Consider the following 22,697-nt stretch of genomic DNA (forward strand, 5'->3'; position numbering starts at 1 on the left):
TATCGTGGTCTTTTTGTCTTGTTTTCTTTCTTCTTCTTTCAGTATGTACTGCTAGCAGTTGCTTTCCTTACGGAAAATGACTTCCAGAAAGCGCAGCTCCTTTTTTTTTTTTTTTTTGCTCCATGGGATATTGTGGTGTGCTCTCATTTTAACACCCCACTTTAGTCCGGTATTTATGAGGTGGTAACTATAGAGCAAAACTGCCTCTCCGTACTGGTGAGTGCTTGGGAGCCGGGGTCGGGCGGGGGGCCTCTTGCTGATGTACGTTAACTAGAGCGGACAGGCGGGTTTAAAGTTTCTGATGGAGCGGGTTCGATCGGGTCACGGCGCAGCTTGCAGCCGCGGAGGTCTGGCGGGTGTGAAGCCATCCGAGATTTTCCCCTCCGAGCTCGTCAATACATTACGGGAGTGATGAAGGAGTCTGGGTAATGAGACAGGATGTTTGTACAGTCCCGTCATCCCCAAGGGACACCACCCCCCCCCCCCCCCCCCCCCCCCCCCCCCCCCCCCCCCCCACACACACACACACACACACACACACACACACACACACACACACACACACACACACACACACACCCACCCTGTCCACCCAACACTCCTCCCACACTCAATCTACCTCCCGCTGAGCCGGTGGCCTGAACCCCTGACCTCTTCCACTCGCCAACAGTTGCCATATTTGCATTTCTAGCCCACTTAAAGGCAAGGAGGGTGGGGGGGGGGGGGGGGTGACTACAGCAGGCCTCATTCTCATCCCTGTGACCCCCTGCTCAGGCCTACCAACCCCGGACAGCAGTCTGGGGTTAATGCACCAAGCGCTCCCATTGTCTCTGAATTAATGAAGTGCTCCCTGCCTGTCCCTTCTCATTCAATGACAACAAGGCAAATGACAAATGGTAGCGTTTTAAACAGCTATTCGACACACGAGCGGGGGGGGGGGGGGGGGGGGGTGAAGTCACAGTCGCGGCTCGCGTTGGCCCTGTGGCCGGCCGCCCGCGGTCGAGGCGCTTTCGATACCGACACACCGGGATCAATGTGGACCGGTAGCAGCGCGGCGCTCCACGCAGGGGAAAGTGTTTTATACTGAAATGGATGGTTCTCAGATGGAGGAGAGAAGAGTCAGAGGCTGGGAGTGTTTTCACCTCAGAAAATGGAAGGTGGGACGTGAGTCTTTTAAAGAATGGCAAGGGAGACCTCTAGTGGAAGGCAGCGGGATCCACCCAGGCTATTGTTGATGAATCTCAAGATTACCGTGTTTTGTTTCTCACTGTGCTGTAAGGATGAGGAACATGTTGTTCATCAGGTCACCCATATTAATCAAGCCAATAAAATACATATATATATATATACTGTATAATATATATATATTTTAAATATACACAAATTAAGTGCACTGTACGATGTGTCCGCTTTTCAACTGATGAAATTAAACAAGGTATTAGAGAACTTTGTCTTTACATTTACCTCGTTGTATCTAGGGCTGCCACTTGCGATTATTATCCTTATAAATTTCCCGATTAATCAATTAATCGCTTGTATATAATTTCCTCAAGTCCAAAGTGACATCTTTCAACGTCTTGCTTTGTCCAAACCACTAAGATATTGATTTCACAATATCAACCGGAGAAAAGCATCAAATCCTCACAATTAGTCGGCATTTGTGCATAAAAAGTGATTTTAAATTCACTCTTTTTTTTGGGGATCAAATCATTGATTAATCGCTCCAGCGCTAATTAAATCAGCCATCCGGTTAATATTGCACGGTGAATGACGCCAGAGCATCCTCATGGAGACCGCAGCGCTTTGTGTTCTGGGGTTAATTACTGAGCCTAATGCTGTGGATGGAGAATGAAAGATGTACACACACACACACACACACACACACACACACACACACACACACACACACACACACAGAGAGAGAAAACTAAGTTTGGCCAAAACTGAGGAACAAAACGGCATCATCAGCCTCCGAGTTGTGTCTAATTCCCTTTTAATAATAACATATTGTCTGAGCTGGTGGATGCGGTGGTTGCTAGCTCTCCGGCTGACAGCTCGTTACGCCGCATCCCGCGTGACCTTTTTCGCGACTGACCTCTGACCTTCTTGCTCTCACCGCAGTGCTGAGTATCCGCGGCGCCCAGGAGGAGGAGCCCCCGGACCCCAGCTCATGCGCCTGGACAACATGCTGCTGGCGGAGGGCGTGTCCGGCCCGGAGAAAGGCGGAGGCTCGGCGGCGGCGGCGGCTGCGGCGGCGGCCTCGGGAGCGGGAGCGGCGGGGGCGGACAACTCCACGGAGCACTCGGACTACAGGGCGAAGCTGACCCAGATCAGACAGATCTACCACACAGAGCTGGAGAAGTACGAACAGGTGAGGACAGCAGACCTGACCGGACGAGATGCATGAATAATGCTGAATTGATAATCCTGATAGTACTTTTTTATCTCAACAATTGCGATAAAAGACCCTCCTCGCCAAGGAAATCCAGAACCCGAAAGATCCCTCATGTACGACGATATAAAGAGAAGGAAAGCAAACGTTTGACCTTTTTTTGCTTCGATTATTTTCTTGATCGATCGACCGTATTTTCAGGGCAACCTTCTAATTCTCAACGGAGCTCCTCCAGAGCCACAAAAGATAAACTACGACCGTTTTCTTCCCAATTACAATACGGACGATAACAACAACAAAATTTCAGTCACAGCAGACAAAGACAGACAAACATGGAAAAAGAACTTAAAAGTGACGACGGGGTGCTCTTCGCCTATACGGGTCAGTTGATATGTCAGAAAGAATAAATCAAAATAAAAACAAATTATTTCAATCTGTGGACTTTCCTGCAATCACTTTCATGGTTCTTGGCTAAATGCTGAAACAATTTTTCTAAATGTCGATTTTGAGAACCGTTTAATTCATTTTTTCCAAGTCAAAAACACAGAAAGTTCCTGCTCCTCTTCTGCGAGGATTCTATTCTTCGTCTTATTTGACGTGTAGTGAGTATTTTGAAAGTTTGTTGAGGCAAAACAAGACTCTTTGTTGTCACTGTGGCTTATTTTTTTTGGGGGGGGGGGGGGGGGGGGGGGGGGGGGGGGGGGGGGGAGTTGTGACGGTCATTTTCTTTCACACTTCCATCTCGGCGTATGTTTTGCCAACGCTCTTGTTCTCTACGCAGCCTCTCTTTAACGACCGAAAGATGCAGTCAGATCACTTGGCATGCAAAGTCACTTAATGGCTGTTTTGACACGCATTTCACTGACTGTTCGTGTCTTCGCTGAGGCGGGATCAGCACGTAGATCAGGCGGCAACCCTTTGTAGATTCAAATGTTTCCTCGACATGCATCCCTCTCGGTAAGAATTCCCTTCAGATTGTGTTCTCGGCCCAGAATAGTCCAGCGCATGCAGTATGTGTGTGTGTGTGTGTGTGTGTGCGGTTTTCCAAGTATAGTCTTGAACGTCTGTTGGAGTTGATTTCCTCTCATCGCCCATTCATAACCGATGCATTCGCGACAATGGCGTCCCTTTCAGATGCGTGCGAGTAAAGACAGATGAACACGCCGATAGACAGGCGCAGACAAAGCCTGACACGGCTAAATCCAGAGAGAGATCGACGGGGAGGAGAGGAAATAAAGAAGAGGAGACAGTAAGAGACGCCGAGTCGGGAGTGTAATATCGTGGCGGATTCACGCCTGGTGTCACACGGGCTGGATGAATGAAGAAAAAAAAAAAGAAAAAAAAGAAGAAGAAACGTCGTGGCGTGTGTTCGTCTCTCAGGGTGGCTGTGCTGTGAAAGTGCGCCTGAGAAGAAGAACAGCTGTCATTGGTTCCTCTCAACACCCTGCCACCACCACTTCTGTTAAATATGAAATATATCAGCGCTCATATTCCCCCTTGGCTCTGTGAGAAAGCTTTGCCCCAGAACTACATTTTCTTTTCTTTTTTTATTTCATCTGTGACTTTTAAATACTGTATAGCACTGTGTGTGTGTGTGTGTGTGTGTGTGTGTGTGCGTACAGATGTGGCTTTCTGCAGCGGTAGATTTGATATGGCCCACATTAAAGCCTTACAGTTTTGTAATATTTGTCCCTGTGTGTTTGTGTGTTTATGTGTGTGCACGTGCGTCCTCCTCACAGGCGTGCAACGAGTTCACCACCCACGTGATGAACCTGTTGCGGGAGCAGTCGCGCACGCGGCCGATTTCGCCCAAAGAGATCGAGCGCATGGTGAACATCATCCACCGCAAGTTCAGCTCCATCCAGATGCAGCTCAAGCAGAGCACCTGCGAGGCCGTCATGATCCTGCGCTCCCGCTTCCTCGATGCCAGGTGTGTTTTCTTTTGTCACCGTGTGCGGCGCCGCGCCGCGTCTCGCGCTCGCGGCTGCAAAACGACCTCCTGCGAGGTTTTAACAAACGTTGCAAATCATCGTGTGCTTCCCCCTGCTCGGGCCTCATATCCATATGAATGGCCGATGTAGGAGGCCTATCATGCTATAAGCATGCTGTAACACATGCCGTTTTGCCGCTTACACACACACACACACACACACACACACACACACACACACACACACACTGGTTTGCATCTCTGGATGCCATTTGGACCAGCATGCCCAGCAACGCTGGCCAATAAGAGTTCACCGCGTGCTCCACGGCGCTAACTATTTCCCTTTTTTAATGTAATCGCTTGTTCCTTTTGATGCACGCTTTGGATTTGCATACATTTCTCCGAGGATAAATGTCACTCAAAAGTCTGAGTCGGAGGCATAACATTTAAATGAGGCATGCGCTCCCTTACAAAGCTCCCTATCTATTCTCTTGCAAATGATTGTGGTGGTGCGGTGGGGAAGAGGGGGGAGAGAGAGGGGGAGAGAGGAGAGAGCTTTCACTGGTTGAGAGGCACCGCCATGCTCGGCGCCGCTGATTAATCTACTGGCTGCTGGAGCTCACGCTGTGCGCATTTGCATATTCTCAAGCAGGCTTTGGAGTGCGGGACAGAGATTTTAGCACAAATCTCCTCGCCGGCGGATGCATGCGCAGAGATTTTACAGGGTTCCCCTGCAGCTTATGCAAAGCCCTCTTCAGATGTGGCGCATGCAGACATGACCTGATAGGTGCAGGAAGACGGAGGGGTCAGTCAACTCGTGGGCATCGGCATGTGATATCTGTCTGCTTTAAAAAGGTGTTAGTGTGTGTGTGTGTGTGTGTGTGTGTGCGTGTGCGCGTGTGTGATCAATGCAGCCGTGCTCCTGCGCTGATGCTCGCTTTAAAGCTGCTCTGGTTAATATGTTTTGCATTAAGCATGCGGAACATTACAGCATTGTTTCGGTTTCCCATGACGCTATGTGTAAATATACAACTGTGCGCAAACCTGCACACAGCAACTTCATACGTCATTGTCGCGCGCACAGCTCCGTTGCGCCGCCACCAAGTGGCCAACAACAAGGCTGCAGGTTTAAAGAATATAAAGGAATATTCTTTTCTTTTTAACAAACCACGCAAAGTAGAAGAACTCTCTCAATCTGAATTGTTCGTTTATTTTTAGAACCATCTGACCAGACATTTAATGTCAACCTAATGTACTTTACCTTTCAGTATATTGTGATCTGAATACTAAAAGTATTTGGGTTTGATGCGCAGCCCCACCAATAGCTGTGTTCGTCATTACTTAGTTTTATATATATATATATATATGATTATCTAATTGGCTCAATCTTTTCAAATGTTGCTTCCAGTAATAGTAGATCCTGAGTAGAACATAATGGCCCTTTTTGTGCTCTTATTGCTACTGCCACTTCTTTTCAGTTGTTCATGAACAGCTGTAGTGAAGCAGTTCGCCGCCAAATTGTTCTCTCGAGTCCTGACAAAGTGTGTGAGAGTTAACTGCAGCTAAATTGATACGGTTCTAGTGTGGCAGTAGTTTTCACAAAGCTAACAATGTTCATCCAAAGGGGAGACCTAAAGAGAGCCCATTATTTGAAGGCCCGTCTATTATTAAGTTAACATTTTAGTTAGCACATGTTTTTTTCTTCTAAATCTTAGTTTTATCCCTCGTTTAGTGACTCCTAGTGGTATTGTTTTGAAAAGTCTTGTCGTGAGGTCAAGGAAAGGTGTGAAGAAGAATGAATAAGGACGTAGGAAAAGACGGCTGCTCTGAGAACACGACTGCTCGTACGCTATAGGGGACGGAGGAGGTTACTGATGTGGGTCTGTAATCTCCTTTCCTTTCGTGAAGAATGGTCTAGTGCAGTGATTCTCAACTGGTGGGTCGCGACCCTAAAAGTGGGTCGCGGGCCTTTGCCTGAATAAAAAAAAAAAAAAAAAAATATTGTGCTTTTATTTTGAAGGGGATTTTTAATGCAGTTATTCACACTCCTTAAAGGTATTTGGCGTCAATGCCTTGTAATGCTAACAGACACCCATTTCACAGTATAGAAGAACACCCACACAGTTTGTTTTCATTCTAATTGAGCGAAATGCAAGTACGACACCGACTACTTGAGAGATGGATTTGCACCATCTTTTCACTAAATACATTTGAGAAGTAAAAAAAATTTGGGTCGCGACTTGTCATTAAGGGGTGATGGTGGGTCCCGCAGCCAGACCAGTTGAGAACCACCGGTCTAGCGTTCCCTATGCTAAAGGATATAAGAAAGGAAGCATCGAAGCACCGGCTCCTATCGTCCTTAGCTCCTGTTTTTAACTCGCCGATGCTGTTTTTTTTTTTTTTCTTTTGCAGACGGAAAAGACGAAACTTCAACAAGCAGGCAACAGAGATCCTGAACGAGTATTTCTACTCGCACCTCAGTAACCCTTACCCCAGCGAGGAGGCTAAAGAGGAGCTGGCGAAGAAGTGCGCCATCACAGTTGCCCAGGTACACCACAGATCAGTGCACGGCACATCACCTGTAGGAAAGCCACTGTTACAGAAGAGTGAGACAAACACGGTTCCCATTCCGAAGCGGCTGCGAGCGTCTTGGCAAGTAACCTAATAATACGTTTCCTGACTGTCATGGGTACAGACAGCTCCTCTAATCTTCCAGCGGTACCTTTCAGTGAGACAACAAAGGGCTCAAAGTATAAATATGTGCCGTGTCATGAGTTTGTCGTCTTGTAATTCAAAACCAGACAAAGCTATTTTTGACCAATGACTCTTTGTTTCTATTGAAGGAAGAGACGACACTGCTGTCAAAGCTCTTATCTAATCGTATAGTGGAGCAAGTTTTCTTTATAATACGCAAAATATACGACATCCAGAGTCGGTAGAAGTACTTCTGTGAGCTCTGACACAACGGATATAAGTAGATATAATCACTTCCTTTCAGAATTGATTTATTGATTTATTTTTTTTATTTTGTCTACTCATCAAAACATTTGACAAACCTATTAATTGATTAATAAAAAAAAAGACCAATAGGTTAATAAATCGTGGAAATGACCCCACTGTATATGGAAGTAATTAGCGAGACCATTAGCCTCTGAGAAGTAGCACTGCATCCGCCTGAGGCATGAGCAGTGCAACGGCCGTCTACTATGACTCTGGCACTAACTTACCAAACATCTAAAGACACTTGAGATGTTTGTGCCGCCGACAAGCAAAAAAGATTCAAATATTTAGGCACCTTTGGGGGTTTTTTTGGGGGGGGTTTTTCCATCTTTGCATTCTAGCGCTCAAGTTGTTTCAATCCCGTGAGAATTGATAATAAGGGAAGCAACGCCAAGGTAAACAGCAGTTTGTGTTTTGAATCCATCATTTGGGAATGGATTGTTTTCTCAATTGGTTTCATTAATTTATACCAAATGATTTGAGGATGCATCTGGGCCTGATTGTGGAAGCCGCTCGGCGGCCGAATGATTTGTAGACTTTCCGTTTCTCGGCCATAATAAAGGAGATGTTTACCTACTCTGCGTATTGGAAACTTTGCAGGATTGATTTGGTTTTCATTTTAATGTTGTTTATCATTAGCGCCGGGATTACCCCCCCGGCGTCATCTGGGAGTCCATTAGCGGTAATGGGTGTTAGCGGATGTTGACTGATTGGTGCGTGCGTGAGTTCTGATGATAGCTGCAGTCATGGTGACATAATGAGACTGTTATTGGCAATCATTCCATTCTGGCACTAATGTGGATTCGCAGCACCAGTCTTATGTAGCCCCTACCTCTCTGCAGCGCTACATGCCATTAAGGCTAAGCTAAAAAGACTACCCTGACATCTCTGAATGCTTGCCCCCCCCTCCCAAAAAAAAACAAAAAATGTGGAGTGGCTCTGTGTGTTGAGATTTCGTGAGCATTAAACTACCCTCTCTTGTTTGTCTGCTCAGGTTTCCAACTGGTTTGGGAATAAAAGAATCAGATACAAGAAAAACATTGGTAAGTTCCAAGAAGAAGCCAACATGTACGCTGCGAGAACTGCCGTGAATGCGGCTAATGCATCCTCACATGGAAGCCAAGCAAATTCACCCTCAACTCCAAACTCTGCAGGTGAGACAGGAAGTCCCTGGCTCTGATCAGCTATTAGACATGTACCTCCTCTCTGTGCATCACTACAACTAAACAACTATTGCAGTATATCGGTCTGAGGCTGTTTCAATGCTGGTGCGGGTGATTTGTAAGGAATGAACGAATTAGGACTAACAAAAAAAAGGCCGTTCTCGTTCAAGGGAGTATGCCTATCACCTGGTAATGCACCGTTATTATACTGAACAGGTCACCTTAACAACTACAAGTGCACTTCTAGAGCAAAGCTGTGTCAGAGATAAGCCAACCTGAGCCCCATGCCAAGTCTCCTCTATGCTTACTGTCCTTTTTGTCTTCATCTCAATTAATCCTATTCTTCATGTTTGACTATTTAACTCTGTATTCATCATGTGCATCATCTGCTGTACTGACATGCAAAGGATAGGTCTGGTGATTTTCTGTCCTTCATTTCTTGTTGTCAACAAATCACATAAAAAGACTAAATCAACAATAACTGACTCTACTAACAATTACTGCCTCCTACATCTTCTTTCTCTGTGCCATAGAGCTCCGTTGTTTTCCCAAAAATGAGTGAAAACAATCAATGAGCCATACCGTTAAACCCAATTAGCAAGGAACATAACACACAATCTCACATGCATTTCATGTAAATAGTCATTAACACCAAATCTGTGTTAATAGTACCCTAAATATTCATTATGCTTTGCTTCTGTTTGGGTGACATTGCAAAAAAAACTACTGCACCATTAAGGAAATTCACATAAGCTTTTTAAAACGGACACTATATGAATAAGTCGTAAATTTAATTAATTCATTTTGGTCTTTTTATGAGACTTGTTGACAGCAACAAAATATTGCTAGCCTCATCTTTTATAGCCACAGTATTTTTGAGAACGTTGTGTATTTACCAGGAGTCAGAACAGGAAACATGTTTAGCCTAGCATGGAACAAGTATGGGTAGCAGACGCAAACAACTAGCTTAGATCCATACAAAAAGTGAACAAATGTGCTCTTAGACCACTCCAAAAGTGAACAAATGTGCTCCAAAAGTGATTCGTTTACATTGTTGTGTCCTGTTGAAAGGTTCTTAGCTAGGCTAATCACATCCTGAGCCGACCGCTGAATACTTAAAGGTGCTAAATTACAAATTCAGAGCATATCTACGATTGAGGGGTTGCCTCCACACAGTCCTCAACATGGCGACAGCTGAGCAGGCGGCAAGCAGCTAACGATGCTAACGATGCTAACAGCGCTAAACAACAGACCAGCTACGTAAACAAAGCACAGAGAAGCTCGCATTGCAACACAGAGTATTACTCTGTTGCATTTTTTTATTCTTATTTAAATTTCTGGTTCAAGAATTTCCTTTCGGGATTAATTGAATAAATATTTAAAAGTCTATATTATTTTATATTAATGAGCCAGTCAGATGAAAGGCTATCTACATAAATAAGAAAATAACACAATAATATCTACTGTACTGGATAGTTCAAAGCTTTTTTCATAACGTCGGCATCCCAATTCTAAAATCAATATTCAAATGCTTTCACTTTTTAATATCTATTCATTGTGTTTGAACCCAGCAAATAAAGATTTGGCTATACTTATTTTATTAGCATTATAAATATTTGTAGAATTAGTTTCCCGTTGTGGCTGCTTAGGATTGTTTCTGACTGGTGTTGAATATTAATATGTTTAGTTGCTTCATATATTACATTCTAAAATGGCTCAACACAAAACAATGATAACTTGTATTTATTCATGAATTTCATAGGGTGGGTAAGCTGCCAAACAGGGTGAGCCTGCACACATCCAGGCCCATTGGTATATCTGCCACAGCATTACTCCACCACCACATCTGCATTTTGAATTAAGCACATTTAACTCTGAAATGAATCATATTAATACTTAATACCAAGACAGTTCATTTGGACTGTAAGTTAGCTCCGCCATGAATAACCTCTTAAGATCACTAACGTAGAAATTACTCGCTTTTTTTTACTGTTTAGCGGTAAAAAAAAAAAAAAAACATATACTTGACACAAACGCCCTTTGTGTCGGGCTACAGCTGTGTCTCTTCTGTCCTCGTGTGTCCGCTGGTTCCCTCTAAAATGGCTGCATTGCTCTCGTCTAACAGAGCCCGACTGGCTGCTTAGCTAACCTCTTGCATGGCGCCCCTCCAGGCTGCTGCCTGGACCGGCCAACTTGCTTACGCTGCTCGCCCTCTGTCTCTCTGTGATGCGACTGCTCCCTCTCTCCTTTCAGGTTCTGGCGGCTCTTTTAACATGTCAAACTCCGGCGACTTGTTCATGAGCGTGCAGTCTCTCAATGGGGACTCGTACCAGGGGGCTCAGGTGGGAGCCAACGTGCAGTCACAGGTAGGGCCGCGAGCTGCACAGCAGATAATACAGGGGCAGACCCGCCGCACATCCCAGCAGACATTTTGACTTGTCGCGCACAGGTACACTGATTATCAGTCATTAGAATTAGTCGTCTTCGAGTAACATCATAACCCAAATTCAGTCCACTAAGCTGGTTCTAAAGGCGCTACACGCCTTAGCATTTGGTTCCGCTTGTTAGCAAAGCGCTACAGATGTAGCATTTTTTGTGAAGCTAATTTGAGGCTAGCAATGGCGGTAGCCATCTTGGAACAGTGTGTGAACAACTCTCAAGTCGGTATACTTGCGGGTTTTCTTCTTTTTCCCCCATTCCAACATTGCGTGAATGCAGAAGTAGTCGTGTTTTCTTGATTTTGGCTTTAACTGATGATTTTATTTATTTTTTACTTGCCATTTCATTTTGTCTGAAAATGTATTGCTAACCTGAATATTCCAAGCCTTGCTGCCATGAAAGCACTCATTTTTGGGTTCATTGTTCCCACGTGAATTCCCCACAGATTGATTTAACTTGATTTCCACTACATCGTTTTTTTACCCACGGTCATGCACACCCACATTGCAGTATTTCTACGTCCCCCAAAGGGGAGCTAACCCAACAGTTTGAAGAAAAAAAAAACCCCACTTGGACCTAAATGGAACAGAGCCATCATACCCGTTGGCTTTCCTGCCGTGGCAAGTTAAAATGTCTGTTGTGAAAAAAAAGGGCTATTCAGGCTAGTCTTCACAGTCTCAAGGGCAGGCTATTTCTCACATGGTGTTCACCATGAGTAGATTTTATTCTAACAAGCACAAAGCTTTAGTTTTTTCCTCATCGAGTTCCTTTTTTTCTTTGATTGGGCCTTGTCGTCTCCAAGGACACGCTCGCAGATGTGTGCCCTTGTTGTCCCTCTCGTCGTCTTGTCGTCCCTCTCTCTTTGCTCTTGAGCTTCCCTCGTGTTGACTCTGACCTTGCTTTGTTTGTTGTCTCTGAATGTTTCAGGTGGATACCCTTCGCCATGTTATCAGTCAGACAGGCGGATACAGTGAAGGACTCACAGCCAACCAGATGTACAGTCCGCAGGGCATCAATGTAAGGATTCTGTTTTCTTCTTCTTCTGTCTTTCTTTCTTTCTCTCCCTACCAATTATTTCAAAGCCATGGGGCTCAGAATGCCACTTAGCGGGACTTGTCTCCGCTCCATGGTCACCTAGTTGATTGCCTCTGTATAGCCCGCTGCCCTGGCCAACGCAGGCATGTGGCCGGCCACACGCGCGCCGCCGCCGCCGCCGTCTGAGCCTGTCACGGCGGATCAGGTCCGCCGCAGCACCTGCAGCCACGTACAGTCAGCCGCGAGCAAACTGCACAAACAGGTGACACCTCCTGCACTGGACTTCAAATCCCCTCTGACCCACCTGACCCGTGATTAGCAGCCCCCGGGGGCCAGAAGCTCCCACTATAGACAACGCCACTAAAAATAAAATAAAAAAAACGCACGCCGCAGGAAACAACTCCTCGTGTGCCGTAGGGCTGCATTCCCCCTCGTGTTTGTCTTATTTTGTGGCAGAGTTCGGGGGGGGGGGGGGTAGGAGTGGGGGTTGGTTGAGGGGAGGGGGGGGGGTTTGGTTGGGGCCGCTGGCGGCTGCAAACAGTGGGGAAATTCACAGCGACAAGCCGTGTCGTAAAGGGGAAAATCGATAAGACAGACACAAGGAGAGCAGAGTGTGGACTTGGGACAGCAATCCAAGCGCATTGCTCAGATCATGTTCCTGCCACACTAATGGCCCTGACAGCGAGCCGCGCTGAGAGGACGAGGACGGTCACAGCCGCGGCTGGGCTCCTCCGCTGTCGCCGTCGTGCCTCAGTGGCCATATGATAATCAGATGAAATGTCTCCCCCGCACCCCCTGTACAAAAACATGTATGTGTATTCAAATGGGCTTCCCGGCTGCCTCGGAGCGCACCCCCGCAGCCAGCTGTGCTGGCCCTGAGAGGCCGCTAACGTATGCAGGCCCTGTTCTCTCCTCAGTCCTTTGACCTCGCAGATACGGTTCTCCTTGGACGCCTGCTTGCTCTACCACATCTTACACTGCCACAGTGTGCTGTGTTATTCACTTTCATACCCTGTAAAGAAGCCCCCGCGATGCATAATGTAAGAGCGGGATATCTGTCTGCCCCGGCTGTTCGCCTGTGATTTATGTAGCTAAGGCTAGTGAGTTACGAGTTTTGGCCTCACAGCAATATGCGCGCCGCAGTTTTTGTTTGATAATGATATTTTTCCAAGTGGCGGTAATTTCTGTCAAAGTTGTCAATCTCGTAGGCGAGGACTAAATGTCATCTCAACCTTGTCTGGCTTTGTTTAGGTCTTTAATTCAGGAGGAGCACAGAGGAGCTCCAAATGATTGCCACTGTTTTTATTTTATTTTTAAATGAAAGAAATAAATCTGAACAAAAAAATGCTGCCGCAACAGCCTTAGATGTCTCACTCTGTGTTTTTTGTTAATAATACACACGCTGCATCCAGGAAAATAGATTTCCAGACAGATTTCATGAGTGAAGAGTTGAGCGAATGAGGAGAGAGTTAAAGAAACTATCTTCTCTGAGATATAACAAAATGACTGGATAATGACTGAGCGGATACATAATGCGTGCTGTGGATGATTACAGCCCTGATTACAATTTTAAAACGAGGCAAAGTCAGACATTCTTTGATCTGACCCCTCCACTTTATGATTACACACTGCCGTCTGCCATCTTAAATCACAGGCTTTTTTTTTTTTTTTAAATGAAAGGCTGTCGAGGACCCAATTCCAGTTATTCTGATGGCTTTAAAACGTGCCATTAATATCCTAAACGCTCTCTAACAGGCCTGTCGCTGGTAGGGGAAAGGCCCTCCATTGCTCTTATTGTATGTTAATTCCTGCTGTCAGCATCACAATTAGTGCACATGACGTTGATTGTACTTGTTTTGTTTCGGGGGGGGTCTTTTCACAAAATTCACATATATTATTCATATTATTTAAAACGAAAGTGGCAGGAATTTATGTCAAGACAAAAACCTCGCACAGCTTCTCCTTTCGCTGATTTTTTTTTTCTTTTTTTTTTTTTTTCCATTATATGAATTTGAGTGTGCGGCGTATGACGGGACGGAGACTGTAATTCACTCCCTTTCTGCTTGGTTGAAAACATGATTTTATATTCCTTTATGTCAGTCGTGTTCTGAGATATTAGCCATAATTCCAGCCAGGTTAGCCTCTCCTCCGATCCGGGAGGCCCATTTGGCTCAAGGCTGCGTATATATCCCAGCATTCCACGCGCTGCGCTCGTACGCTACCTCGCCCTCAGGACCTCCGTTCGTTGTACCTCACTGTGTCTTGAGTTGAGTCCTGCGCTGAGTAATGAACACGAAAAGTAATGCTTCTCCCCTTCGCTTTTATTCCTCTCAGGCAAACGGCGTCTGGCAGGACGCTCCGACCCCCTCGTCAGTGACTTCACCCACAGAAGGACCCGGAAGTGTTCACTCCGACACCTCCAACTGATCCTCTCCACCCCTCCAGCTTCCTCCATCACTGCAATCCCCCTCTCTCTCCCACCCCACGCCCTCCCCCAGCCCTCCCAGCCACATTCCCCCAAAACTTGAGATCAATCCCCATCAGGACTGGACGTGACGTACTGTATGTGCTCACGCAGCGGGACACAGCTGGGGTCTGGGATGACATTTACGGACAAACGTTTCACCTTTCCTACCCGGACTACCGCAGCATCGTAAGCAGCCTGTGTAGGGGACTCACATCCACACTTCACAGTTTGTACAGTTTCCACTCGATGTCCATGTTGCCTCTTTGTATCTCTCTTATTATTATTATTATTATTATTATTATTATTATTATGTGTTCACACAGTTAGCTGGCGCAACGCCCCCCCCCCCCCCCCGCCCCACACGTCTTGTAAATTGAAATGCTTCCACACTACCTCGATTCGAAATAACAACACGAGAATATTTCTTCGGTTTTACAAATTTTTTATAATGATTGGAGTTTTGCTGTACGCCTCGCCACGCCCCGTCATAACACCTTTATTCACACGCTTTCCGTTGGTCCACAGTGCCAGAGTTCAACCCATGGAGGGGAATTTTGATAACGTTACGTTTTTATGTCCTTCCATTTTTTTTCAAACCCCCATACTTTGTAAAGTATTATTATCATGTTAGTCCAGTCATATTAGGTCAGGTAAATAACTCGATTTATATGGTTTGTATTCAGAACTTCTACAGCAGACGGTGATATATATATAAAAGGCATTTTATATTTTATCGCCAGAGAAGCAGGATTTCTGCTCATCTGCGGTACAACAATGCAAAGAATTCACAATTTTTCCCCGCAAGCACTTAAGAAATGGAGCGCGACTGGTGACGATATTTGACGTCCTGTCACGCTTGTTGGCTGCGGCGCGTTCGCCACGTTCAAAGACGAATCGACCTGAAACACTAAATCGACGGCATCAGGAGCGGCAAATTTACGGCACGTCGACGTGCATCAAAGCACAACAACACCGACCGATCGCACTCGAAGGGGGTGACATTCGTGAATGATGACGAGTAAACAACGCGGAGGACATTTTTCCCACATGTAGGAGTGGCTTATGGAAGAGAGTGCACATACAGTATATGATCAGACATCATCAGTGTGTATCAGTGAGATCAATGTAGCCAAATACTGCTGGTAACCAAATCCAAGACAAAGAAAGATTTCAGATTTGAAGGTGCCGTGGTGTCGGGATTGAACGCGTCCTTTCTCTGACTTCACTTTTCATTTGCGGAGTCATATTTGTGGGATAAACCCTGAGAGCGCGATGGTGCAATTCTGAGCAGCTTTATGTTTTGCGTTTGCTCAAATTGAGTCATTCTTAGGATTTGCTTTAGGTATACTTCGAGCGAAAATATCATTTTCTGCGCTCAGGTTTGTGGCACAAATAGAAATCCATATGCAGTCGGTGCGGGGGGGGGGGGGGGGGGGGGGGGGGGACTTGAGGTTACTTATCCTGTAACCCCTGTTCTATGATAACAAAGTAGAATATTTGAAAGAGAACTTCAAGAGTCCGTTCACTTTTTGTTTTGATTTACAAATGACGTCAACACAAACCAATCCAAAATGTGAAATTAGATGTGTGACCTCTGTTGTATGTACAGTATAGTATGTGGTCGAACATGTATACGAGATATCATTTGCATACTTTGATACCAAAAAGAAGGCAGAATTTGTATCCTCCTACATTGGGTTCAGCTTTATCGACGTTTTCTTTTTGTTCCTCTTTTCGTAGGATTTTATTATCGACGGTACTAGCGAGCGTCTCATCGTGCTCTAGTGCTCTGTATTCAAAGCCAAAAAAAATAAAAAATGCAGTTGGAATACAGAAATGTTTATATAAATTAAAACGGAAACAAATACACTGATGGCACACAAATCCAGATAATGTTTGGATATATTTTTATGTCTCCATTTTGTGAAAATCATTTTTTTTTTTTTTTTTTTTATTTGATATAATGTTGGCTTTGCTACAGGATTGTTTCTTTTCTTTTTTTTTTAAATGCTACCATTATATGTGAATTAGCCGAGGAATGCTCTATATACAGTATGTAGATATGCACCTTTACTCGTTTTTTGATTTTTGCATCTTTTGATTTTGGACAGCAGCCATTTTAACGCAGCCTGACGGACTTCCTGTTGGATTTAAAGGCAAAGTCCTCCTCGTTGTTTTGTACCAAGACCCCCCCCCCCCCCCCCCCCGACACAAGCCTGCCTCCAAGATGGCTGCTGTCCGAACGAAGGCGACGTGAAAAGTTTGCGTTAACAATCGCCCTTGGTATTGGTTTTGTTTTTTTCAGCTTAACCGGACCCTCGTGGAAAAACAAAACTCAACCCCGACCAGTCGTACAGCCCCAAACCACAGGCTGTTTTTTTTTAACAGTCGTCGGTGTGTTTGTATTTATTACACGTGTATGAAATCATGGATGTTCCAGAGCTACTGCGTGGAAATCAACCACGGCATGATCGCACCAAACTAAACTCACTTGGATCATTCGGGGCGGCCCCCCCCCCCCCCCCTCCCCCCCCTCGACTCACCCTCTCAGAATAACAGTCGAGGGGGTGGGGGGGGGGGTACACAGAAACCTGCCTCAGTCGTGTCTCCTGAAGTCATTGGAGTGAATTGACAGCACCGGCCATGCAAGGCAAACATAAGGATTGTTTTTGCACCCCTTGAAGAAGAAGAAGAAGAAGAAGAAGAAAAAAAACAACAACTTAACTCTACTTTTCACATTGCCTGTCAAATATTATCGAAGCTTCATGTAATGATGCTTTTTAGTTTTTTTGAATATAAAAAGGAAAAGAGACATGAAAAGAAAAACGAACAATTTGTAAAACATGAAATGTTTTATTTGTTGCATGTCCTTTTTGTTCTTCAATAAAATAACGTACTGCAGTGTTTTGAATGTTAACTTCTTTTTTTTTTTATAAGGATTTCAGAGTGAAACTGTGGAGCCTTTTTTCTTGACAGGTTTTAACTTTTAAGATCTCTGCGTATGTTAAAAAAAAAAAAAAAAAAAGGTATCAAATGGAAAACTATTGTCTTTTTAAATTCCGATTCAAAACCTGTTTTTTTCTGTGGAGAAAAATAGCTGAAAGGTGTAGGTTTTATGGTCTCTTAATTTGTACTGCCGATACGTATCCCAAATAAATACTTTCTTCTGTTGCATAAAATAAATTGCAGTTTTAGTCATTTTTTTTTTTCCACGTGTGGCTTTGTCTGCTCTTTGTCAAGTTTCCCCCTACGAAGCCCTGCCTCACCTCAAACTTGCGCGTGGTTTCTCCTGCAGACGTTTTGTAACGGGGTCAGGAGTCACTGTAGGATACGAGTTTGCACGTTTGTAGACTTGTCAGTCCAACACCTCTGGATAACGTCGCACGCTCCGCTCACAAGTATGCCACTGACTGCACGCAGGCATTTTCACCGCCGCTAACATGGCGCCGGAGCTCGGCCGAGCTGCCGAGGGTGTGAAGGGGACATTTTCACAGTTTTCCAAGTGAGTGAAAGCTGTGCGCTCCCGGCAGACAGACACCCCCCCTCTCCCCCTCCTCCCCCCCCCCCCCCCCCCCCTTCATCCAAACACCCTGCTCTCCCTCCGAGGCATGGTTAATGTGCGTTCCATGAAAGAGGCGGAATCCACACTTATCTCTCTCCTCCAGATAAACCAGACAGGACGTCTGATTCTGCTTCTCCAATTCATCCATCCTTGGGAAATTAAAATCAAATAAAAAAAAAAAAGAGAGGAAGGGGTTGAAACGTTAACTTGTGGATTAGGAAGAGGTTTCCCAGGAGCATCCGAAATCAGAGAGCGTGACAGAGACTGTGGGAGTGACATATGCAAACATGATCAAGTGTAATTACATGGAGGAGCCTCCTTGTTTCTATCAAAGGGCCGCTGTTTGAGGCATGAAAGGCATGAGGTGTTGGATGCGTTTAATTTATTCATGTGCTCCTGAGGAAACCGGAAAAAAAAAGGCCATTGTGAGGCTGATTCAGTCATTACGTGGTGAAAAGGTGTAAATCCCATTCGGAGTACAATCGCTATACGTTCTTTTCAATTTCTGACTCCTCGGAACAAAACAGGCTGGATACCAGCGCCGCACCGGGACCAATGCTACGTAGGTTTTTTTTTTAAGAAGACTACACCGATCATCATCCAGTTTACAGCAAATCCAGTCAGGAACAGAATCAGGACCGTCTGGGGTGTTGTATCCAAATACCTTGGCTGAAATAGACGAAGAGTAATAAATTACAGGTAGCCTACAAATAAAAAAAAAAAACTGCTTTTGTGACATTTTGTGAAAGGTCACACAGACTCTAAAATTAAAGTGGCTTATGTACGTTTTTTTTAAAAGGAATACGAATCAGATGGCAGGTGTTATTATTTTTTGATCTACTGCAAGAGCCGCAAGTCATTCCCACAAAATCACCGATTTGCAATTCAAAAAGACGCCTTGATGTCTTGGTTTGAGTGAATTTGGCTGAAAGTTCAAGGCATGAACCGGTATCTCTACAGCCTTTTGAGTTTCTGTATGCATGTAGAAACTGGTTCACGTTGAAATGTTGATATGTTAATTCAGATGAAACATCACGGCTCAACAGAAGCTGCGGTGTTTTATCTGCGCTCACAAGATGCTGAATGAGAGATTGCGCTGACTGTACAGAAGCTAGTGGAGGCTAACTGAGGCTAACTGAGGCTAACTGAGCTAAACAGAGAGCGGGTGTCTTAAGAAAGCTTAGTGAGAAGACCAGGCTGGACGAGGACGAGGGGACGTGGGCGGGCTGAGGTTACACAAGGGGAGCAGACAGGACAACAGGGATCCTGGGTAGACGTGCTGCAGGCTGATGAGACGCAGGTGTAGCAGACTGCGAGGAGTGATTAGCTTTATCGCAGACAGGTGTGTACGACAAGCAGGGAGCCAGGAGGGAGCCAGGAGGACCACGCCCACACCATTCATTCAATTCTATAGATTTGGGTGATATAGACTCTGTACACAGAAACACAGTCCTGACTACGACGCACTTGTAAACAGCTCGTTGCGATCGCAGCGGTTGAATTGGACGAACCCAGTAAATTACATCAAGGTGAAATGTCTTTGAGGAAGACTCAGAGTGCGCACAACAACAAGGCTTGTGTATATTAAATACGTTCTGATGGAACACAGCTGAACAAAAAATGACGTCCTCGTCAATTCTATTTCAAAACGTTAAAAAAAAAATGTAATAAAGACACCTCAGACACCTCAGAGAAGAACGCCCCCCTCTGTCTGCTTTAAACCTCGTCCCCGTTGGGGTCCGCACACCTGATTCTGAGCCCCTATCATCGCCGGAGTTTCATATCAATCACCCTCAACCAGGCCGCAGTGCATGTGGCACGTGCAGTGGGGGTGGGGGGGGGGGGGCTCGGGGCTCACATTATATCAATGACAATAACAAGACTCATATGGCCCTATGCGCAACGCATAATGCGCATCAGTTATGTCAACGCCTGCCAGCATGATACACACACACACACACACACACACACACACACACACACACACACACACACACACACACACACACAGTGAGGCGACACGCGCACGTGCCCGAGGGAACGGGCTACTCAAGCAGACGACGCAAAAGGTCCGAGGGCCACGACTTAATGGAGAGGCGTTGTCTCAAGGAAACCCTGGTCTGCATTAATGTGAGGAAGCAAGTCTCCTCCTCCACTGATGGACCTTGTATGAATCCTAAAATAACTCCAGTGTAGAGGAGGTTCTGCAAGAACAGGGTCAAGTAATTAGTGGCCGTGGGCGTGTTTGCTAGATTTCCGATTTGGAAAGCAGTTGATTTTGGCAAAGACCGCAGAGCCTCAGTCTCGTGTGTTGCCTATACGCCACCCACAGATGTTTAATGAATTTCCTCTCATCCCAACTTTCATAAAGGAGACATTCGGAGAAGATTTCACAGATCAGCGTGTGTCATCGTGGCCTTTCAAGTTATTTCAACCGTGGAACATTTGAATTAGACTCCGCAGGAAATTGGAGCATCCGGGGCGTGGGAGTTTATAAGGGCTGTAAACTGGTTCTTTATATTTGCCTAAAGCTTCCATAATGAGCGAGATGTGGACCTTATCGTGTTATTCAATTATGTGATGGGGGGGGGGGGGGGGTACCCTTTAAAACAGTGCCAGGAGACGCTCTTATTAAAGAAACAAAAAAAAGTTATCTCTCCGAAACATGAATCGAAAATGAAACAGACAAATAATACATGCTTTTTTTTTTTTTTTACGCTGATGATCAAGGACATTCAGATACACCGCTGTTGCAATAATTATGGCGCTCACATCCCACAACACAAAAAAAAAAAGTGGGTCCGCTCACGTGGACGCTCGCGCAGCCGTGAGCTAATCTGTTTTGAGTTTGCGTCTGTGTTTTCATCGTCTTAAATGTTTTTCCCGGCGTTTCTGGACATGAAGTCATTTGACACATTTGGCCACTGCAGTGTGTCGCTTTAGAGGGGAACTCCTGTCTGTTCATGAGATAGCAATGCTGATTATGTTGTCAGGATGCATTTACGTCTGGTAAAAAAAGAAACAACAACAACAAAAAAACTGCCCAGTTCCTCCTGCTACCCTGCTACATACTGTATATTGTAATTTAGGAGGCAGCTGTCATATTGACTTTTCCCATTATCCAGTATGTACAGCATGGCTCTAGACTCAGAATGAACGCCGATCTCTGCCGCTCCGACACAAAAACACAATCTTGACTCATGGATCCAAATGAATATTTAGATTAGTGAAAACAGAAGGCGCTTTAAGGAATCTGTTTTCACAGACAGAGCCAGTGGCAGGTCGGTGCCTCCCAACAGTGAAACGCTGCTGACCCCTCATGGTCTGTGTGACAGACGTGTCAGAGAGGCAGAGAGCGCTGAGGACAGGGACAGGGGAGGGTTTTAGAGGCTCTCTGTCAATCATTTCTTGATCATTTTGACTGTGATTTTTAATTTTTTTTTCTGAATCTTTGGATGTTAAACCTCAGTATATGACAAACAGTGCAGCCAAAATACAGACACTCACACCCTCAAGTACAAACATGTCAGTCATAACATCAGGCATTCCTATTATATTCCTATCATCATTTTCCACCAGATTGAGACATTTTCTTATGGTTTCACTTTGGAGAACATTTAATTTTGTTTGCTAATCATTGACAGACTATCCCAGACTATGAATTTAAAAAAAAAAAAACAGTGGCAATATGTAAACAAAACATTTATTGACATGTATTACATATATTAAATAGATGGTCTTTATGATCAGGATGGATGTTGGTTAAATGATTCAACTTATAGTAAAAGTGGAAAAATAACAGCAATATACAGCATTTTATGGCAGTTTTTTTTTGTTTACATGTTTTGTCCTCTATAAGGACATGAGAGCAAAGCTTTTGTGAAGCGTGGCACGAGGGTTAAGCAGATTATTAATCATTGCCACAGACCTTACATAAACCTAAAAATGCTCTTACTATAAAGAAATCAGCTTCTACTAAAAAAAATTACAAAATGAACAATGAAATAATTGCATAAATAATTAAAAAAATATATATTTTTAAAGGCACGCTTAACCATGGAAAAGTGGGAATTATACTATAGAGTCTGTCGGAAGACTGAAGATCACATCACCAGTCATTTGACATTATATGCAAAATATAATCAAAACATTTTTTCCGTATCTTTGTATTTTTGTATCAAAATCAAATCATCTTTTCTTCCTGTAAAACAAAATATGATGTGTGCTTACGTAAACTAGTACCGTCCAATAATATCATCCGTCCATCAATCTGCAACTTTTACCAACCATCAAGGTGTGTGCAGAGCGCTACATTCGAAGCCCGCCGCTTTTTTTGGTGGTCCAAATCAAATGCAAAAGATGTGATTTAAACTGTAAATGTAAATATCTCAAATATTCTGTTTCACCCAGTTTCACTGGGGAATGTGTCACAGTACTGAAGCTAAAGACGCTCTGATTCCACTGGGACTTTAAGCTAGGCTCGTTAGCTTTTAGCATGGCTAGTTTACGTGCTGTTACTCCGTTATGACTCGCGCTTTAGACTCGGGTCTTATATATGTGGTACGACAAACTCAATCACTAAGACGTTGAAGCATCCAAATATAGTTTTCAATTCAGGGAAAACAGGAAATAGTGCTTAAAATTAGCTTAAGCTAACGCTATCTCACCATTAGCTAACAGGAGTGTGCTCACTGTGGGATGGTTTTACC

The 22,697-nt window shown here is 44.7% G+C and overlaps 1 protein-coding gene across 1 annotated transcript in view; it reads left to right on the top strand.

Annotated features, from left to right (window-relative positions):
- LOC137870544 (pre-B-cell leukemia transcription factor 1-like) overlaps positions 1-17,332 on the top strand; it is a 26,148-nt gene extending 8,816 nt beyond the window's left edge. Inside the window, 8 exon segments of the mRNA XM_068707932.1 lie at positions 2,122-2,160; positions 2,163-2,371; positions 4,132-4,322; positions 6,735-6,870; positions 8,317-8,476; positions 10,739-10,851; positions 11,852-11,941; positions 14,294-17,332. Of these exon segments, the coding sequence (XP_068564033.1) occupies positions 2,122-2,160; positions 2,163-2,371; positions 4,132-4,322; positions 6,735-6,870; positions 8,317-8,476; positions 10,739-10,851; positions 11,852-11,941; positions 14,294-14,386 (1,031 nt within the window). The 3' untranslated portion in view covers positions 14,387-17,332.
- Positions 17,333-22,697: the final 5,365 nt, after the last annotated feature.

Source organism: Cebidichthys violaceus, unplaced genomic scaffold, assembly GCF_023349555.1.
Source record: "Cebidichthys violaceus isolate CVI_PGR_0920_01 unplaced genomic scaffold, fCebVio1.0.p SCAF_13, whole genome shotgun sequence".
NCBI classification, from domain to species: Eukaryota; Metazoa; Chordata; class Actinopteri; order Perciformes; family Stichaeidae; genus Cebidichthys; species Cebidichthys violaceus.